Source organism: Meriones unguiculatus, chromosome 3 (assembly GCF_030254825.1).
Source record: "Meriones unguiculatus strain TT.TT164.6M chromosome 3, Bangor_MerUng_6.1, whole genome shotgun sequence".
In the NCBI taxonomy this organism is placed as follows: domain Eukaryota; kingdom Metazoa; phylum Chordata; class Mammalia; order Rodentia; family Muridae; genus Meriones; species Meriones unguiculatus.
The window spans coordinates 77,443,355-77,463,093 of record NC_083351.1 but is presented as its reverse complement, the minus strand read 5'-3'; the positions used below and the strand labels follow the sequence as shown (position 1 = coordinate 77,463,093).

The 19,739-nt window shown below is 42.9% G+C and overlaps 1 protein-coding gene across 8 annotated transcripts in view; it reads left to right on the top strand.

Moving 5' to 3' along the window:
* The window catches only part of Nhsl1 (NHS like 1), a 215,289-nt gene extending 196,413 nt beyond the window's left edge, over positions 1 to 18,876 (top strand). For all 8 annotated transcript variants that reach the window (XM_060380223.1, XM_021644509.2, XM_060380222.1 and 5 more), the window contains 3 exons: positions 9,147 to 12,410; positions 12,930 to 13,062; positions 16,197 to 18,876. In XM_060380223.1, coding sequence (XP_060236206.1) covers positions 9,147 to 12,410; positions 12,930 to 13,062; positions 16,197 to 16,902 — 4,103 coding nt within the window. In that variant the 3' untranslated portion in view covers positions 16,903 to 18,876. The remainder of the gene's footprint in view (positions 1 to 9,146; positions 12,411 to 12,929; positions 13,063 to 16,196) is intronic.
* The last annotated feature ends 863 nt before the right edge of the window (positions 18,877 to 19,739 follow it).

The following is a 19,739-nucleotide window of genomic DNA, read 5'->3' as shown; positions in this document are numbered from 1 at the left end:
TGTGCATGTCCTTCATAACAGTTACTTTAACTTAATGGTTTTTTAAATTATTTATTTTTATTTTATGTGCACTGGTGTTTTACCTACATGCATGTCTGTGTGAGGGTGTCAGATCTTGGAGTTACACACAGTTGTGAGCTGCCATGTGGGTCCCATGTGGGTGTGGGGAATTGAACCTGGGTCCTCTGGATGAGCAGGCAGTACTCTTAACTGCTGAGCCAACTCTCCAGCCCCCTAAACTGATGTTTTAATTTACTTTTACTTACTGTTGAAGATTACACTTGAGAAATGCAAGAATCATTATCTCTGAAATTGCTTACAAGTCTTTTAGTCAAAATGAGCTTATTCTAGCAACACTGATATTATTAATTACAGCACCTTGAGATCTTGTTTTAGCTTCCAGGGCTAAAACAGATTGCATGTATTCATTTCCCTCCAGGGTCGTGGGTTAAATAAGTTGGAGGAGGAAGGACAGTTCCATTCTTTCTCAACTGGCCCTTCCCCCTGTATCAGCATCCAGTCCTAGAGTGTTTATACCCTCCCTTATGGATTGTAGAAACACTTGGATAAGAATATTAGTGCTTTGCCTAGGCTCCACTTAGCTCCAGTGACCTGGTTCCAATGCTGGGGTTTAAAACCAAAGGCAGGGTCTGGAGAAATATTTTTGAGGTGAAGGGAGCTTACCTTAGTTCTGACCTGGGGGGGGCAGCACTTGCAATATCAGGCACATACCCCCTGCATGGGTACACCTCACACACTAGAGAAAGAACAACACAAAACAAACAAAGTAGAACAAAGGCAGAACCGGGCATGGTGATTCGTACCTGTAATTTCAGTGCTTGGAAGGTTGAAGCAGGAGAATTGCCATTGGCTACAGAGTGAGAACTAGCACTTGGGAGGATGAAGCAAAATTACATGAGCTACAAAAAAAAAAAAAAAAAAAAAAAAAAAAAAAAGGAAAGAAAAAGACAACAACAGAACAAATAAAAACAAAACAAAAAAGACTGGAATTTTTCAAGTCTGTCTTTGTACAAGTACTACATGGTAACTGAGTCCTCCTTGAACTGTCTACAAATCTATGCATTAATGACATGTGAATACTTTTTCTCTCTTCAAAACTTAGTTGTATCTTATTCTTTTCAAGCTTTTTCTCTGCTTGAGGTTACAGGTCATACATGTGGGAAAATCAATATTCGTATGTGCAGTTATTTGATAGACTGATCCCTTATAATGCTCAGGTAACATTTTTTTTATGAACTGGCCTTTTCAGAAGCTGTGCCTCAAAGGAGTGACCATAAAACCAGGCACCTGGGCTCTTTGAAAGCCACTAAGGTTGCTTTTCCAAACAAAGTAGTTTCTAAATGACTTTGTGCAAAGTGTAAGGATAGTTTGGCCACGATAAAGACATAGTACTTCCACACAAGTGTTCTGTATGAATCGTCCTCTGTCTGCTATACGAAACCTAAAACCTGAGAGTTAGGATTTTTGGAGGAAGATTTTATTATTATTGTTGTTATATCTGTATTAATGTTTTGCCTGCATATATGTCTGTGGACAGCATATATACCCGGTATCTATGGAGGTAGACGAGAAAACCCAGTTCCCTGGGATTAGAGTCTTTTAGATGGTTTTGAGCTGCCAGGTAGGTGACAAGACTGAAATCTGGGCCCTGTGTAAGAGTAACGTGCTCTCCGCTGCTGGGCCAGCTCTGCAGCCTGGGGACTGGGCTCCTTAGTCATCTGCATTATTGAACCAATCAGGAAGAATGAAATCTGGGCCCTGTGTAAGAAGAACGTGCTCTCGCTGCTGGGCCAGCTCTGCAGCCTGGGGACTGGGCTCCTTAGTCATTTGCATTATTGAACCAATCAGGAAGAGCTACTAGTTTAGTTGCTTATTTGATCTTCTCAAATGATCCAGCTATCAAGAGCAGTCACGTGTTCTGCAGTTGTAACACTGTTTTTAATTGACGTGTTCCTTTCTCTTTTACCTGTGACATGGGATCACCACTAGCGCTGGAGGGAAAATCACTTTCCCTATACTGTCCATTCTTGCCACATAGGAAGAGGCAACTGCCATCCCTGTCTGGTCAGTGATGTGCCCAGATGACAGCTAGAAGGGCATTGTGGCTAAAAGCTAGTGACACAGGCCTGTGATTCTGCTACTCAGAAGAGTAAGGCAGGAAAGTAACAAGTTCAAGGTCGGGTGGGGCTACAGGATGAGTTCAGGGTCATTTAGGTAGCTGAGTGAGACTACCTCGAAGATAAAAATACAAAAAGATGGTAGGGGACCTAGGGCTGTAGCTCAGTGTTAGGTATTTTTCCTAGCACGTGCAAAGGCCCTGAGTTCAGTCTGCAATACTGGGGGTAAAATTAATCCAAACAACAAACTGACTAAAGGACAGTTGGCTGGTGATGTATCTCAGACCACAGAGGCTTGATTAGTATGTATGAAGCCCTGGATTGATCACCATCTCTTTCTAAAACAGATCTGATGGCACACATCGAGGGGAGGTGAGGCAGGGCAATCAGAAGTTCAGGGTCATCCTCAGCAACACAGAAAGTGTGAGGCAAGTCTGGGCTACAATAGGAGGAAACTTTAAAAAGAAATAATTAGATAGCAACTCCTTTTTTTTTTTTTCTTCATTTTTAGTTCTTAATTTTTTCATGTAATATATTTTGATCATATTCTTACTCCTCCCCCAGTTTGTCCTAGAACCTCCCTGCTCCTTATCTACCTAACTTCATGTTTTTCCTCAAAACAAAACAAAGTGTGGTCTTTGTGAGTTCATAAGTGTGTAAATCCTGTTGTGTCTAGAAGACATTGTTTCCTTGGAGGCATCCATCAGCTCTGGTTCTTAAACCTTTACAGCTCCTTTTCTGAATAGCTCCCTGAGTCTTGAGGGAGGGGTTTGATGAAAACATCTCACTTAGGACCGAGTACTCCTAAGTTTCACTCTTCTGCATATTGTCAAGTTGTGAATCTCTTTGTTAATTCCCATGTACTTCAAGAAAAAGCTTCTCTGATGTGAGTTGAACAGGACACTCATCTATGGGTATAGCAGAATGTCATTAGGAGTCACTTAATTGTTAGTTCCTTTAGCTAGTAGTAGATTTTCTTGCCGTGTTAACAGTGTCAGATATGGATTCCAATATCATAAATCTTTAATCAAGTGGTTGGTTACTCTTATAACATTTACACTAGTATATCTTGTAGGCAGGTTGCTTTTATAGCCCAAAGAGTTCATAGCTGGGTGAGACTGATTATGTTTCTCCTCTGGTAGCATGTACCATGCTTTACAGCACTGTGAACATTATTCAGTAAGGGTGAAGATTCTAGCTTGATTTCTCTATGTTTGATGTATATGGTGTCTTCAGCAATGGGTTCTTAACCTTTAGTTTGTAGAAGGTACCCAATAGTATTGGCAATAGCCTGTGATATTTGACAGGGGTGGAGGGTTTGAGAGACCCCTTTGGGCAATGCCTCAAAATAATACCACCATTTTCTGGTACTGAGATTTTTAACTGGTAACATATGATGTGTAGTTGGGGCACTCTTGTATTATATAACTACATTTAAATTCCATATATGTTTGTCTGCCTGAGCTTCTACAGTAGTAAGTTTCTATGTGGCTTTTCAAAAGGCCTTTACTACATTCTCTTCTTCAATTTTGGCCAGTAGGATTGGTGGATGGAATGAGAAGTAACATTTGATAAGGTTCTCCTTAGCAAAAATTATGTCTGTAAGCCGGGTGTGGTGGCACACGCTCTTAATCCCAACACTCAGTAGGCAGAGGCAGGCAGATCTCTGTGAGTTCGCGGACAGCCTGGTCTACAAAGAGAGTTCCAGGACAGGCAAGGCTACCTAGAAAAACCTTGTCTCAAAAACCAAAAACAACAACAACAAAATTACATCTTTACATTTTTTAAATTCAGATAAATTCCATAAGCTCTGTGGCACTTGAATGTCTAACCGTTATTCCTAGTTCTTCTTTTGTAGTGAGCTTTGGTTTTTGTCTTTATTCATTTATTTATTATTTATACAGCATTCTGCTTACACGTGTCCTTGTGCACCAGAAGAGGACACCAGATCTCACCATAGATGGTTATGAGCCATCATGTGGTTTGCTGGGAATTGAACTCGGGACCTTTGGAAGAACAGCCAGTGTTCTTAACCTCTGAGCCATCTCTTCAGCCCTGAGTTTTGATGTGTGTTTTTTTTTTTTATTGTTATCATATAGCATTCATTTGTGCCCTGTACTGAAACAATTGCAATTTATTCTGTTATAATATTGAGAGTTTGTCTGGGAACAGAAATTTTGTGGTCTTTCTGATAGGTTTTATATTAGTTGTTTCTCATCCATTTTTATAACATCTTTAAGAAAATATTGTTACTTTCATAAGAAAGCTGTAACTCAGCTATAGAAGGTGAAGCATTTACTCTAGCTCTGTTTTCTGGATCCCAGAATGGCTTCACACCTTACATTTTACCCAAAGGCATCAGGTTTTTGTTGCTTTGGGACAGTGTAATAGTAGTGGTTGCAAAGTCTGCCACAAACCTATGCAGATTTATTGGGAGGAAGTTGCCCCCCCTTAACATTCTCTTTTTTAACCTCCCCCTCCCACCATACACACAAGAATCAAGCCTTAGGTCTCATATACTAAGAATGAAAGAATTCTATCACTAAAGTAAAACTACAGTGGACGTCTATGGTATTGAAAGAAAGGGAACTATTATGATATGGAATTGAGATATCCTTGAACATTTGGAATCGAGCTGGTAACTATACAGGTCAGCCTCCTGCCTTCCACATCACCAAGTGCTAGAAACTTGTTTCTTGTACTTTTCTATCCTTAAAGTAAATATTTTCCCTCTATTTCTGCCCACTTGCCCCCTCCCTTCCTTCCTTGCTTCCTTGCTTGCTAGCTTGTGTTTCTCCAGGACTAAAAAATAGTTTATTCTAGACCCAAGTTTAAATGACTATGGCCCAGGAACACAGATTTAGGTTACCCTAAATTCCATGTTCCAACTGGAAGCAGTGTCAGGAAGTTTTGCATTTTTACAGGATAAAAGATTTTGTAAATCAAGCTAAGTTTAAAATATGTGAATCAGTACACCAGCGAGGTGGTTAACACCAATGAGGGGAAAGCCTCGCTTGCAGTCTTGATGATTAGCTTTTGGGTTGATAGAAGCAAGTGGTCTGCTAACTTAATACATTCCAAAAGGTTTTTATCTGTTAGTCACACGGTGTTAGTTTCTACAGAGACAGGCAGAGAATGGCTGATTATGGGGCTAAAGCTTGCTTGAAATACGGTAATTAGCTTCTGGACCTGCAACATCTAAACCTCTCCACACTACTGCAGTCCTAATTAGTCTGTTTTTGCAGAAATAGCTTCATTTTAGGCATTCTCATGGATAGTTCCTCTTACTTACCAAGTATCACATGTTGAAGATGCAGGGGTCACATATTATTCATTAAATATTATGTTTCTCTTAGCCAGGAGGCTCATTCCTGGGGTCTGATGGCGATGAGGCTGGTGTAATACTTGCCCTCTTTCTAAGAGATGCCTTTATGAACGTGTTTGTGTGTCTGCTTTTGATGAATACCTGCAGAGGGTAGAGAAAGGTGATGGACCACCTTTGCTAAGAACACTAGTATAAAATGAGTCTCCACTGTCACATGAAGGAAAGGCTATTTGCTAGGGAGCCTTCCTTGCACTATGACATCTCTGAGATTGATGAGAGTTTACACACGCACACATCCACACAACCCACACTTCCCCCTACAAAATTACGGCCATGTTCATATAATGATTTTTTTATGTGGGGCAGGGGAAATTCTTAGGAACCCCATCGGAACCCTTGACCTTCTGTAGGTGGCAAACAGGGCTCAGAAAAGCCTGTGTCTTGACCCTCTTAGTGTTTACTACCAAAGCATACCTGGCGATCTGTGTTGCTTTCCATTTAATTTGAGTAGGAAAAAAATTCACTTTTTTTTCATTACTCTCAGTTTCTAAATTAGATTTACCTTGTAAAATATCATGTGTATATATACATATATGTATGTATGTGTATATATATATATATATATATATATATATATATATATATACTGTTTCCCCCTCCTTCTAATACTTCCCATGACCCACCCCCATTGCAAATTCAAAAATTCAAGGTTTCTTTTAACTGTGTGTATACACACTCATGAATATGTAAATATATTACTGAGTTCATTTAGTGTTGCTCCTTCATATGTTTTAAGGACAGATCACTTGGTGTTAGATAACCACTTAGGGAGCTCATACATAGGGATGACCCCCTTCTCAGCAGTCACTATTGCTTATCATCTAGGGTTGTGGTCCCTTGATATTCCCCACCCCCAACCCCAACTGGTGTTGTCATTGTTTGGGTCTTATATAGGCAGTCATTATTGAGATTTCAGGGGTGAGGCAGGACATAATCCTGAAACAAACTTCCTGGACCTCTGACTCTTACGTCCTCTGCACTCCCTCTTGTTAGATGCTTCTGAACCATAGGTGTGTGGGTTGTGTTGTTTGTGTATGAGCTAGATCTGGGCACCCCACAGTTAGTTGTTCTCTGTGTTTTGACCGGTTGTGGCTTTCTGTAATAGTCTTCAACTGCTACAAAAGAATATTCTTTGATATGAGCCATACTTATATGTGGGTATAAGGACTAGTATTTAGAATATAGTTAGTAATTAGGTCAGTTTATGGAAGTGGAAGTAGTTGTTTCGTTAAAATTCAGGACCTTCTCTAGTCACAGATAATTGATCAGGTTTACAGTACTGGTCCTCAGCTTCTTTTTGTTGAGTAGCCCTTATGACCAATTAAACAGCTATTGGTTACCACTAAGATATAAGTGCCATGATTGCATTTTTAGGAATATCTTGCCATAATGGTTATTGTTGTAGTTTGTTAAGTATCACAGCTGGTTAGGAATATTGATTGTTTTTCTCTCTTGGCAACTTGTGTAGCACATTTCAGGACTATGAAGGTTAGTCCTCAAAGGAGGCTTTCAGGGTAATTTAATCCAAAGTTCAAAGTGTGCGATGTCTTCAGACACAGGAACTGAACTTCAGCTTCTGGGAGATGACCAAAGGCAACAGCAATGCCTTATATTGGGGGAGTTACTTAGACTCCCCTGACCAACAGCTTGAAAGGAAGTTCTGTATGTCCGGTACTAAGGTTTTAGTTAGTGGTGTGTGTGTGTGTGTGTGTAGTGGATGACAGATTTAATATGAAAGGTATTTATTGGATAGAGATGGAGGGAGAGAGGAGGAGACAGACATGTGAGGAGAGGGGTCACCCCAACAGAGAGAGGGATGAGAGCAGAGGAGAGTGAGAGAACCAGAGAAGAGGGGAAAGTTAGAGGAGGGGTCCTTTTGTCTCGGACCCCTGGCAGTGGTGACTGATGATGACATCACAGGTGGCTAGGCAACCTAGGAGTGGGCTAGTGCATCAACTTGTGAACTGTTAGTCTATAGCTCTTTGGGAGAGCATTATCACCCCAAGTGTTGTAAACTTATTTAGCTTCATTAGACACATGTGCCCAAAACATACATTATATATAGTTTTAGGCAAAGGTAAAATATGATCCTCTACGGCTTTTTCAAACATCCTTAGGGTTGGTTTTGATCTTTCCTCCCTCCCCACTTAAAGCTCCCCCTGGCTTTTCCCCCTTCATATGACCTGTAACTCTCAATCCTCAAATGATTCAGTAATGGATGTAAACATCACGTTAAAGAGTTTTTGTATTTTACAATCTGAGAGAATTATTTTGTTCGTATATAATTATATTTGTCTATTCTCCCCACACATATTTCTTGCTGAATGAAAAACAAAACATGAAACCATAGTTTTGCTCCAGTTTTCAAAGATTTGATTTGTACTAAGGATTGCTTTTATTTCTTAGTGTGTCTTGGGTAAGTTCCTGGTTTTGTGATTTTTTTTTAAGCTCTGTTCTTTTCTGTGTAGCTTGACATCTGTTTATTTACAGTTACAGTTTTTATTGTCCACTTCCTTCTTGTTTTATCCCTCCTTGTGTTTCTTTCTTTCTCATTTGAACATACTACTCTCTGGTTGGTTGTAAACTCCAAGAAATAAATATCTCTAATTTGAGGAAATGTTCCCTGGATCAGTTCCTGTTGCTCTTCCCCCAACCAGAACACAGCAGATTGCTGTTGAATTTTGAATGTCACCACCAGACAGATGATAATGGCTTAAGATGGATAATGAAATGCTTGAAACACAGATGGGCTCATAAATCAATTTTCTTTTTCTTAGGGCTTCCTTCTGACAGAAGAATCAATGTAATTAACACTGGTTTCAGACCATTCTCATTTGAATGATATCTCTATGGCCCTGTTGTCTGACTGCTCCATTTATTGGATGCTTGATGGATGCAGTACTTTGCCCTGTCCCCCGGTAGGGATGTAGTGTGCATATGGAGACTAGAGGATCCAATTTTGCCTTGCTTTTTGAGACAGCATCTTTCACTGTTCTGGAATTTCCCAAGTAGGCTACAGGGCTTGCCCGGTGAGCCTTGGGCAACCACTTTCTTCACTTTGCTAGCCAAGGTGGCTATTTACCATGCTAGGTGGATCTGTGTCTTTCTAGGGATTGAAGTTACATCCTCAAGCACTTTACTAATGTACCTGCTTGGGTTAGGTTGTTTGTGGGGACAAGGTATCACTAGATAGCTCGGACCGGCCTAGAACTCAAGATTGTCTGCCTCTACCTCCCCATGATTGGGATTATAGATATGTACCACCACACTCACCAAAAATAACTTATTTGAAAAGTATGTCTTCCACAGTACTCAGTGATCATGATCTCAAAGGGAACTCCCAAGAATTCCATGTGCATTAATTTATATGATGATTTGCAGTGCTAATTAAGAGAGAAAGTACATGAAATTGATGGCAAAGGTGTTAGGAGATACCAGGAATAGTTAAGCTCAGTTGGGTACTGAATCAAATAGAAGAAGGTTGTGGGTGGGGGGGTTGTAGTTGATAGTGCCCTTTTTTTCATTTTATTATAAGAGGAGTCAGAGGGTGCTGAGAGTGCAGGGGATTTCAACCTGTGGATTTCTATTTTCAGATAACAGGCCTCTTTCTGCTTTATCTCCAGCATCAGTCACTGGCCAAGATGATGATGGTAGTGGTCATTCAGTATATACCCCAGACTACTACTCAACATTAGGAAGGCTTGATAGCTATCGGTCTACCGGGCAGTGCTTGGAAACCAGGGACTCCAGCTGCCAGACAGAAGACGTGAAAGTCATCCCGCCATCAATGAGAAGGATCAGGGCCCACAAGGGGCTAGGCATTGCTGCCCAGATGAGCCACCTCTCAGGCTCCTCTGGCAACATGTCTGTGCTGAGCGACTCGGCTGGTATTGTGTTCCCATCTCGCCTCAGTAACGATGCTGGTTTCCACAGTCTTCCACGTTCTGGTGCAAGAACAAGCACCTATTCACTTGAGGCAAGGATGGGTGCCCTGGACTCTGCTGGAAACATGGATGATGCTTCTTCCTGCCAGGGCAGTAACTCACAGGGGCATGAAAACTTTGCACATTTAGGAGGTGCCTCGAGGACTGGGATGCTTTTGAGGTCCAAATCCCAGCAGCTGAGGTTCTCGGAGAGTGAGAACATAGCAAGCCCAGCCTGTGTGGTTTCACCTCATGCATCCTACTCTACCAGCATCATTCCAAATGCCACACTACTGTCCTCTTCAGAGGTTATTGTTATTCACACTGCTCAGAGTACAGGACAACTGGACAGTAGAGTGCCTGGCTCAGTTTCATACTCAAAGCTAAAACCCAGAGATCGCCCCACACCCAGATGTTCTGTGAAAGATGACCATCAGTCCCCCAGTCATCACTCACACACTTCAGTCTCCTCTGCTCCCAGTGCCACCGCACTGTTATCCCTCTGTGATTCAGAGACCTCTCTAAATGCCCCTGCAAACAGGGAGAATGGGTCCCAAGCCATACTCTATCATTGTAGAAACAACCTGAGCTTTCCTGCTCACCCTCCAGATGTGGGTGGCAAGAGCAAGTGTACTTGTTCAGGGGACAGGGGATGTGGCAGCACCGAGCCCTGGGAATATAAAGCGTCCAGCGATGGACAGGCATCCCCACTGAAGCCACACCTGGCAACTCCTGGTTTCTCTACTCCCACAAGTAACATGAGCAGTTGCAGTTTGGACCAAGCATCTATCAAGGAGGATGCCAGGTCCCTGTATTCAGAGGACCACGATGGTTACTATATGACCACTCAGAGTGATTCTAGACATGAGGCTGGCAACTTGTATAGTGTCAGTGATGGCTTTGGGAACCCCAGGCACAGCATGGTCAATGTTTTTGATGGACAGGCTCAGAAAAGCCAAGGTGATCAGGCCAATCACCAGAATAAATCCCTTTCAAGAAATATCTCTCTAAAGAAAGCAAAGAAACCACCCTTGCCACCCTCCCGGACAGACTCTCTGCGGAGGGCTCCCAAGAAGAACAACCAGTCAAACGGACAGGTGCTCAATGAGAGCCTGATCGCCTCGCTCCAGCACTCCCTGCAGCTAAGCCTCCCTGGCAAGAGTAGCAGCTCCCCTTCCCAGAGCCCCTGCAGTGACTTTGAAGAACCCTGGCTCCCTAGGTCCAGGAGCCAGAGCATTGTTAGTGAGGGTAGTAGCATGACCTCTACCACCACTCCCAACGTGTATTCTCTGTGTGGGGTCACTCCATCGCAGAGTGACACAAGCAGCATCAAGTCGGAATACACGGACCCTTGGGGCTACTACATTGACTACACAAGCTTGCAAGAAGATCCAGGGAACCCCACAGTGGCCTGTTCAGCCAGCAGTGAGGCACCAACCGGAAATGGGCCAGTACGCCACACCCAAGAGGGGTCTAGAGTCTCAATGCCTCAAGTGCCCTGTGTCTCAGTTAAACCAAAGATCACCTCACCAGAGAAGTCACAGAGAGTCACCTCTCCATCCAGCGGGTATTCTAGCCAGTCGAATACACCCACAGCACTCACTCCAGTGCCTGTGTTTTTAAAATCAGTCTCACCAGCAAATGGGAAGGGGAAGGCCAAGCCCAAGGTTCCAGAAAGGAAGTCATCTCTGATCTCCTCAATGTCCATCTCCTCCTCATCCACTTCTCTCTCCTCTAATACTTCTGCTGAGGGAAGTGGCACCATGAGGAAACTGGATTCCTCCGTGGCCTCGCCCCTTGCTCCTCTCCCTCCTCTCCCCCCGCCTCCCCCTCTGCCTTCTCCCTGTCCCACTGACAAGTCCCCTTTTCTTCCACCACCACCTCTTCCAGCAGACTGCTCTGAGGGCTCTCCCCTGCCTCCTTCTCCTGGCTTCCCCCCTCCACCACCAGAAGCCCTTGTTCCCTTCTGCTCCCCCGCTGACAGGTGCCTTTCCCCTTCTCCGGCAGCACTTAGCCCCCATCTTCCAAGACCCTCACCTCCCTTGCCAGTACCGCCACCTTTCTTGCCCTCCTCAGAACCTCCACCCGCTCCGCCCCTGGACCCCAAATTTATGAAAGAAAACAGGCCTTTTTCCAAAAACTCTAGCCAGTCCGAATCCTCTAGAGAGGCCCTCAGGCGGCCTGCCAACAAGGAGGAGGGCTGCCGACCCCCCATGCCCCTCATCACCACAGAAGCTTTGCAGATGGTGCAGTTGAGGCCAGTGAGAAAGAACTCAGGCGCCGAGGCAACCCTGTTTTCTGAACCGTCAGCTCAGGAACAACGAACTCCGACTGCTCCACAGTACCACTTAAAGCCATCTGCTATCCTCAAATCCCGAAATAGCATAAGTGAAATGGAGAGTGAAAGCCAGCCTGCCTCTGTGACGAGCTCGCTTCTGATGCCTGCCAAGAGCCAGAGTCAGGGTGACCATGACGGTGCAGCAGAGCGCGGCGGCCTTCAGAGCCCCAGCGATGGAGCTCCAGGCCCGGGGCCCAGCCTCAAGACCGCTCTGCTCCCAGACTCGTCATCTAGCAGGAAGCCACCCCCCATCTCCAAGAAGCCCAAACTGTTCCTGGTGGTACCACCTCCGCAGAGAGAGATCACAGCGGAGCCCACAGAGAACGGGAGCGAAACATTCCCAGGCGTGCCCAGCTCTACCAGGGCAGAGGGGGAGGCTGTGCACAGCCAAGAGGAGAAATCCAGCCCAGCATCCCAAGCTGGTTCTCATGCTACGGCCCCCATCCCTGGCAGTCCACTTCTGGAAAGAGGAGCTACAGGGTCCTTGCCCCCTGGCATTGTGGACACCAATGCCCCCATGGTCCAGCCCAGTACCTCTCCGGGACCCACACAGGAAGAGTCAGTCGAGAGCAGCGTGGATGGTGAGAGAAATGCGAAAAGCTGCCCGTCTCAGCAGGGCAGAGAAGGTAAGCCCGGCTCCTCTGCTGTACTCTGATCCTCTGGAGATGAGCCAAATGGGGCTGCTGAACACTCGTGGAGCCAGGTGAAGCAGCCTAGACTTAGGCGAAAGCCGGCGGTGTGTTACACCTCGTTACCAAAGCTGCTTTGTGAAAAAATTTAAAAACTCTGGATCCAAGAGGAGAGAGAGGGAAAGAGGGAGGGGTGGGGGTGGGGGTAAGTCTGCAGCAGGCTGAGTTTTCAGTAGCAGTTTTCAGTAATCTCCCGTTGGAAGAGCGACAAAGAAACGCTCTAACAAAATTCAAGAGCAATTTAGTACAAAGTCTGTAGCAGGAAGTAGCCCTGGCTGTCAGGCTAGTGAGTGTCATTTCTCCCCCTCTCTAAAAACTCAAACTCCAGACCCACCGGGCTTCCCCGTGGCTCTCACAGTGTCAGGAATGGCAGGAAAGTGGCCTATTTCAGAGCCAGGCCAAGGACTGGAGGGCTAGTCACAGCTTCTAGTGTTTGCCTGCCTTTCTTCTCTCTAGCTGGGCTGCTGGAACCCAACGCAGCTGTTTCCTCCTCAGACACCGGAGACTTCTCTAGGGAAGAAGGGAGTGATGAGGTGATGACCCCTGCTAGACCCAGGACCACAGAAGACCTGTTTGCAGCCATTCACAGGTATCCCAAACGCCTTTGTCATGCTTTAACATACTTTATAATTTATTTCCACACAGACTCCTCTGTTTTCTTGAAGTTTAATTTGTTAAGTTTATTCATTTTTAAGTGTCTTTCGTATACTTTAGTTTCCCTTTAAGTACTATTTCTGTTTTACTTTGTTCCATTGATTCCTGTGAGGACACTGAGGAGAGAGTGTGATACCTCCTGATAAACACAGCTGTAGCTGGGAAGCGTGACAGTCATGTGACCCAATGTTTGTAAGATTTGGGTCCAGTCTGGGGCATGGAGTGCTGTGTTCTGTGGACTTAGGCCGCATAGCCTAGATGTACAGATGTACACTTTCCTGAGAGTGCTTTAATTTATTTGTCATTATTTTTGTTTGTTTGTTTTTAGAAAACCCATAATTTATAGGACTTTCTTTTTGGCTCCTTTAATATTTTATCAAGAGAATATGTTTCTTTTTTGGTTTTTGTCCCCAAACTTCTCCCAGATGCACCCCCACCCAACTTCATGTTAATCTCTCTAAATAACTTTTTTTAAGCCACTAAAAACCACGAGGTCCAATTTGTAGGTCCAATTTGTGTTGGCTGACTCACTGAGCTCCATTGAAGAAAACTGATTGTCCCTCTCCCAACAGCTATCGTTGTGAATAGCTTTTTGATGATGGGTGAGACTTTGTGCTCATTTTCCCTTCTTTGTGCTAGGAATTTTGTCTAGCTTTAGCTCATTCAGGTCTTACACAGACTGAGTTCATTTGTATGTCCATCCTGTTGTATTTGTAAATGCCACTCCCCTAGAGTCATCCACCACCTCTGGCTCAAGTCTTTCCACCAGCTTCTTCCATCCCAGAGCTTCGTGGTAAGGATGCAGGGCTGACCACTCCAAAGTCTTCCAAGGAGTAATATTTCTTTGGCAGGAGGAAAAAAAAAAACAACAACAAACAACTCTTTAAATTTGTTACTGTAGACCCCCAGCGCCATCTGCCGGCTTTTTAGAAAAGTACAGTTTTTTTTTTTTTTTTAAGAGAACTATTTGTTACCTGTGTTTAGATACCTTTGACAGTAACTGATTCAGTACTTCAGTTTTGTTTATTACATTGCTTGGCTATATACAACTGAGTCCTTCCCTACAGAAGCATCATGGTAGAAAATAATAAGATTCAGATCTGTACAAGTATTTTAAGCACCAATAAGGTGTATCAGGGAGCCTTCTTGCTACTTAGGTTTCCTTACTACCAGCATTTTAGGTAAGTCCTGTGAATATTTCTCTGCTGTTCAGACTTTGTTTTGACCTGACTTGTGGTCTTTTGTTTTCCTTATGAAGCCAAGTACCCTATAAAAATCATTCTCTGTATAAATAACCTGTGTTGGCAAGCTCTCAAATTCTTAGAGTTTAAATGAAAAGATTGTTGCATGCAGTGGGAGAAAGCTCCATCCTTAACCCGAGCTCTGTGCAACGCAAAAGTATCTAACACGGGGAAAGCAAGCTGACTGTGTGTCATTAGGTTGAGTTGACATTGAATTATATGTAGTCTTGTCTTTATTTTTGTCTCTCAGCTGTAGTTTTGGTCTTAAAGACCAACCTCTTTACTGTTGCCTCGCTGGTTTCTTTGATCTCATTAGAAATAAAAAAGGAGCTAGCTACTCTGTTCTTCCTTACAACAGGAAAATGAGAAATGCATCTTTTGAAAGCAAATTAAATGACATTTGTAGAGGTTTACTTGGATGTTCCTAACTGTCGCCATGTTGGACACATAGTAATCACATAATAAATGTTTTCTGAATTAAATGAAACCAATTGGAACTTAACTGTCAGGAAATTCTTCTGAGACTTAATGTCTTTCAGTTAGTATGGAATGCAGTGAGTTTCTAACTATGCAGGAGTCTGTATTTATAATCACAAGCCACAGAGATGTGTGTTGCCAAGTTACTGTGTATACTAAATACTCAGACTCAAGGAAATCCAACTGTTACGGATCCAAATTACTGCAGATTTTTTCCTAAAAATATTCCAAAGGTCTCTTCTATATTTTATTTTGGCAATCTCCAGAAGGCATTAAAGAATGTGTGGTTTCTGATGGAGTCAGCGCCATCTATTGCAGATACAGAACTCATCCAGTCTCTGTCATTGTCTGGACACAGGCCAAGTAGCCTTAGGAATTGGTAGCAAAGAGAGCTTGGACATATGTTAATGTCTGTTGTGGCATTAATACTGCTTAGCAGATTAGTCAAAGTACATCTCAATTCTGGGACATTTAGAACTTCACTTTCATGTCCTTCAGCACATAGGTTCATAATGTAAGGTAAAGACTATCCAAATTGAAGCATAGCTTTCATGTTTTATAATAATGCAAATTAATTCTCTTCAGATTTAAAGCCAGATGGAAAGTGTAGAACACCATTTGAGGTGTGAAATTTTTATATTTATTGAAGTAATTAGACTTTAAGCCGTTGTTAACTATTTAAATGTTGGTTATGGCCATCTTTAGAAGTACACACACACATGCAGAGAGAGAAGAATATGCAAAGTTATCAGAAATTTAGGTCATTTTTTAAGAGGCAGCTGCCTCCTTAGAAACCACATTTTTGTTGTTGTTTTAATCTTGTCATCTCTTTTAGTTTATATCTGCAAATAAAGTTCCTGAATTTCATAGAGTATGATTGTGGCGTTTTGTGTCTCGGGACACTCTTGCCATGTAAAGCAAATCAAAATATTTATTATACCACAGGGTAGTGCTTTGAAGGATTAAGAAGAGCAGAGTTGCTCTGTTGGGTAAGCAATGTGGATTGTAAGCAATATAGATTGCAGTTACGTGGAAAGAAGGTCTGTCAAGACTGAGTTGTGCTAAAATGTCTGTGTGTGTTGGTGGGGGGTCATTGTCTAGATTTCAGTTTCTGTGCACAATTAGACCCTTTCTAAACTGTTTTCCCACTCTGCAATTTGAAGCTGTGTTATTATTTCATTCGTTACTCTTGTTAAACATTGAGCAGAACTATTGAACAAAAATGCATTAGGCCACATTCTACTGTCATGGGGGGTCAGATGCCCTGCCTTCAGAGGCAAACTTAAATGGTGACAGGAAGGTGCAAGTGTTGCTGAGAATTGACCTTTATTTTAATTTTGTTTTATTCTAGATCCAAAAGGAAAGTCCTCGGCCGTAAAGACTCAGAAGATGATCATACCCGAAATCACTCTCCTTCCCCACCAGTGACACCCACTGGTGCTGCTCCTAGCTTGGCCTCTCCAAAGCAAGTAGGGTCCATCCAGAGAAGCATAAAAAAGAGCACTACCAGCAGTGACAACTTCAAAGCCCTGCTGCTAAAGAAGGGGAGTCGATCGGATACCAGCGCTCGCATGTCGGCAGCAGAGATGCTCAAGTCCACGGACCCTCGATTCCAGAGATCTAGGTCAGAGCCTTCATCAGAAGTCCCAGACAGCCCGTCCAGCTGCTCCCCCAACAAGAACAGGAGGGCCCAGGAGGAGTGGGCCAAGAATGAAGGCCTGATGCCTCGGAGTCTGTCCTTTTCGGGCCCTCGGCACAGCCGCAGCCGGACGCCACCGTCGGCAGCCAGCAGCAGGTACAGCATGAGGAACCGCATCCAGAGCAGCCCCATGACCGTCATCTCCGAGGGAGAAGGAGAACCTGCCGAGCCAACAGACAACAAAGCACACAGGGCCCTGGATGCTGCCAGGGAAAGCTCTCTGGACAGACTAGTGGGGCAGGAGATGGACCTGGACAGCCTGCTCTGTAGCGAGGAGCCCGCCTCTGTGGATGGGATAGGAAGGGCAGAGGGCAATGGTCCCTCAGAGCAGTGTGAGGGTACTGAACAGAAAAGTTAGGACTACAACTGCCTCTCCTGAGTGAGGGCAGTGCATCACTCTAGGAAGTATATGTGGCCTTTTCCTGGCTTGTGGGGATCCCACTCAGCATTGGTGTTGGGGAGGTCTCAGCCTTGCGGGTCACTCAGGACTCACTCGCCATGTGGCTTAAAAGCAAGTTAGAAGCTTCAAGTTCTGAAAGTGCTTCCTGGGGAAGATTTTTTTTTGTTTTTGGGTTTTTTCCCCCAAAATGCTGGGTGTGTGTATATATATATGTGCATTTTTAACACTTCATTCTAACAAACACACTAACATTATCTATAGAAATAGGAGAAAAGGTCAGAGTTCAGGTAGAATAATGGAGTCTTCTAGACCATGGTGGTAACTGCTTTCAAAGCATTATGGGAATGAATAATTCACTAGGAAGAGACTCGAAGCTGTTTTACTTCTAGGAGGCAGTGGGTTGGTTCTAAATACAGAACATAGTTGTGTGTACAACTCAATACACGTGGAAACCATGAAGAGGCTGGGAAATGGCTGAGCAACTCATTGGTTCAGGTACTTTTTGAGGTGGGAGGAGGTTTTGCTGCTGCTGCTGTTCTTCCTCCTGCTCCTCTTCCTCCTTTTCCTTTTCCTCTTCCTCCTTTTGCAAAAGTAACACAAGTGGGAGTGGCAAGGCTGTGTTCTATGCCACATTTCTAGCCTGACGTCAGAAGCATAAGTGGGTTTTTTGTTGCTGGTTTTTTTTTGGGGGGGGGTTGTTTTTTTAACATGAATTTCTTTCTGGAGTTGCAGCCAAGCACTTCTTTGCCAAGAGGTGATGGTGTAGAAGAATGAGGCAAGAGAGGCAAGAGAAGGGTGGGGAGTAAGTGATACTGCTGGGTTTTTTTTTCCTGCTTATCAAATAAAGTATTTTCAGAATTAAATCAGAAAACGTGCACTGTAGAACTGTGAGTGAAGCTTTTCCTTTAAAAAGTTGTTTTTGTTTTAAAACCAGAGTTTAAGCTCCACATGACAGTTTGTCACTTGAAATGTTGACATTTGGTAACTTTGGATCTCCTTTTGGTTATACCAAAGAAAAATAATATGGCTATTTTTCTCCCTTGAACTGCTTGCAGCATCATGTTCTTATTTAGAAAGGTTTACCAAAATCTATTATATATTATCTCACTTTGAATAAAATGCTGACTGTTGTTAGTGAAAGAAATAGATAAAACTGATAGGGGTTGGCTATTAATTAGCCTTGGGAAATAAGTTTTTAGATTAAAAAGACTTTTTTTTGCACCGTTTGGTCGTGTGGTTTTGTATTTGTGTATGAGTTGAATTGCTGAGTCCCTTCTAGGTCCCTCCCATCAGAATTCCAAACATGCTTTAGACTTGGGATAAAAGTGTGCAAAGTATTTATTTTAATATAATGTCTTGTGACCCTTACCTCCTTCCAGGTTCTGTGTATCCAGAATAAAGCACACTCTTTCCCTTTCTTACAGTGGTTACATTGAGCTTCTAAAGCTGCTATGGGTTGCCATTGACAATGTGTGACAATATCTGGAAGTTAAACCATACAAGCCAAAGCATCGTAAGGCTTCTTATACAGAACCTCTGATATTCATTTAGGATACATCTTTGAGAGGAGAACTTTGACAGAACTCCTTTATGTCTCTGTAGAAAGCAAAGCACTTCTCACAGCCACAAATGACAACTTGCCATGTGGCCACAGGGAGTTTTTTGTTGTTGCTATTCTTTGGGTCAACTTTCAATTGCATGGGGCACACAGATCATTTCTTGTAAATCTTAGAGAGGTCATATTGGTTTTTGAATACCTAGAAAGGATTAGAATGTATGTGGATATCAAAAATCTTAAACTTAATATATCAATATTTGTTTGAAGGTAAGATAAACAGTATTAGAACTAATTATAAAATGACATAAAATCCCCATTTAAAAGGTATTTATTAGGTTTTAAGTTTGTTTTGAATAAAACAGTTGTAAAGTCAATATTTGAAACTTCTTTGTATGTGCATTTAATTTTTAAGTTTTCATAGACGTGCATACTGCATGTTGAATATATTCTTCCTCATGCCCTTTTCTCCCTTCTCTCCATCTTCCATTAGTTCCCCCTGGACAATTTAATTGCTACTGTTGATGTACACACAGTTTTGCTCTACTACTGCAGAATTGTTGAGTATTTTACTAGATATGAAGTGAACAGCAGTGAGACCCAGGCTGTGCCTTGTGGGGGGGTGGAGCACTGGGAAAGAAGACAGTATCACACACTGCTGGTACCTCTAAAGATTATTAGGAAAAACATCCAAGATAAGATCTTAAAGTGTGAGTGATGGGTGAACCATTTATTTGGTTAGTGTAGTGTGTGGAGGGATAGGAGAACTTTTTATAAGAGTGATATAATGGAAAGAAGAATCCAGACCCATGGGGGAAGCATATTGTGCTCTCAGCTTTGCTGATGTTTCTTGTGTGAGGACCTAGCGGTCCGGGCCATCCTCAAAGCTTCATGAGGACAAACTGGGCAGTCCTTCTCATACCCAACAGGGAGAAGCTCCAGGGCTAAATTTCCACTTCCTTTTTCTAGGAATTAGAGACAAATAAACTAGTATTTTGTTTGCTGTCAGAAACAGTCTTAACTTTCATTGGTTTGTCATCCTCTGAGTATTTCTGACGAATTTTAATTGAAATCTGTTTCCTTTCATGTGGGGGCATGAATGAATAAATATATATTAAATTATATAAAATATATTTATATATAATAAATTTTTAATTTATTATATATTTCCCTTCATATCCACAAGTGCTGTATCCATGAATCCAACAAATCAAAAAAAAAAAAAATCTAAAAAAAAACA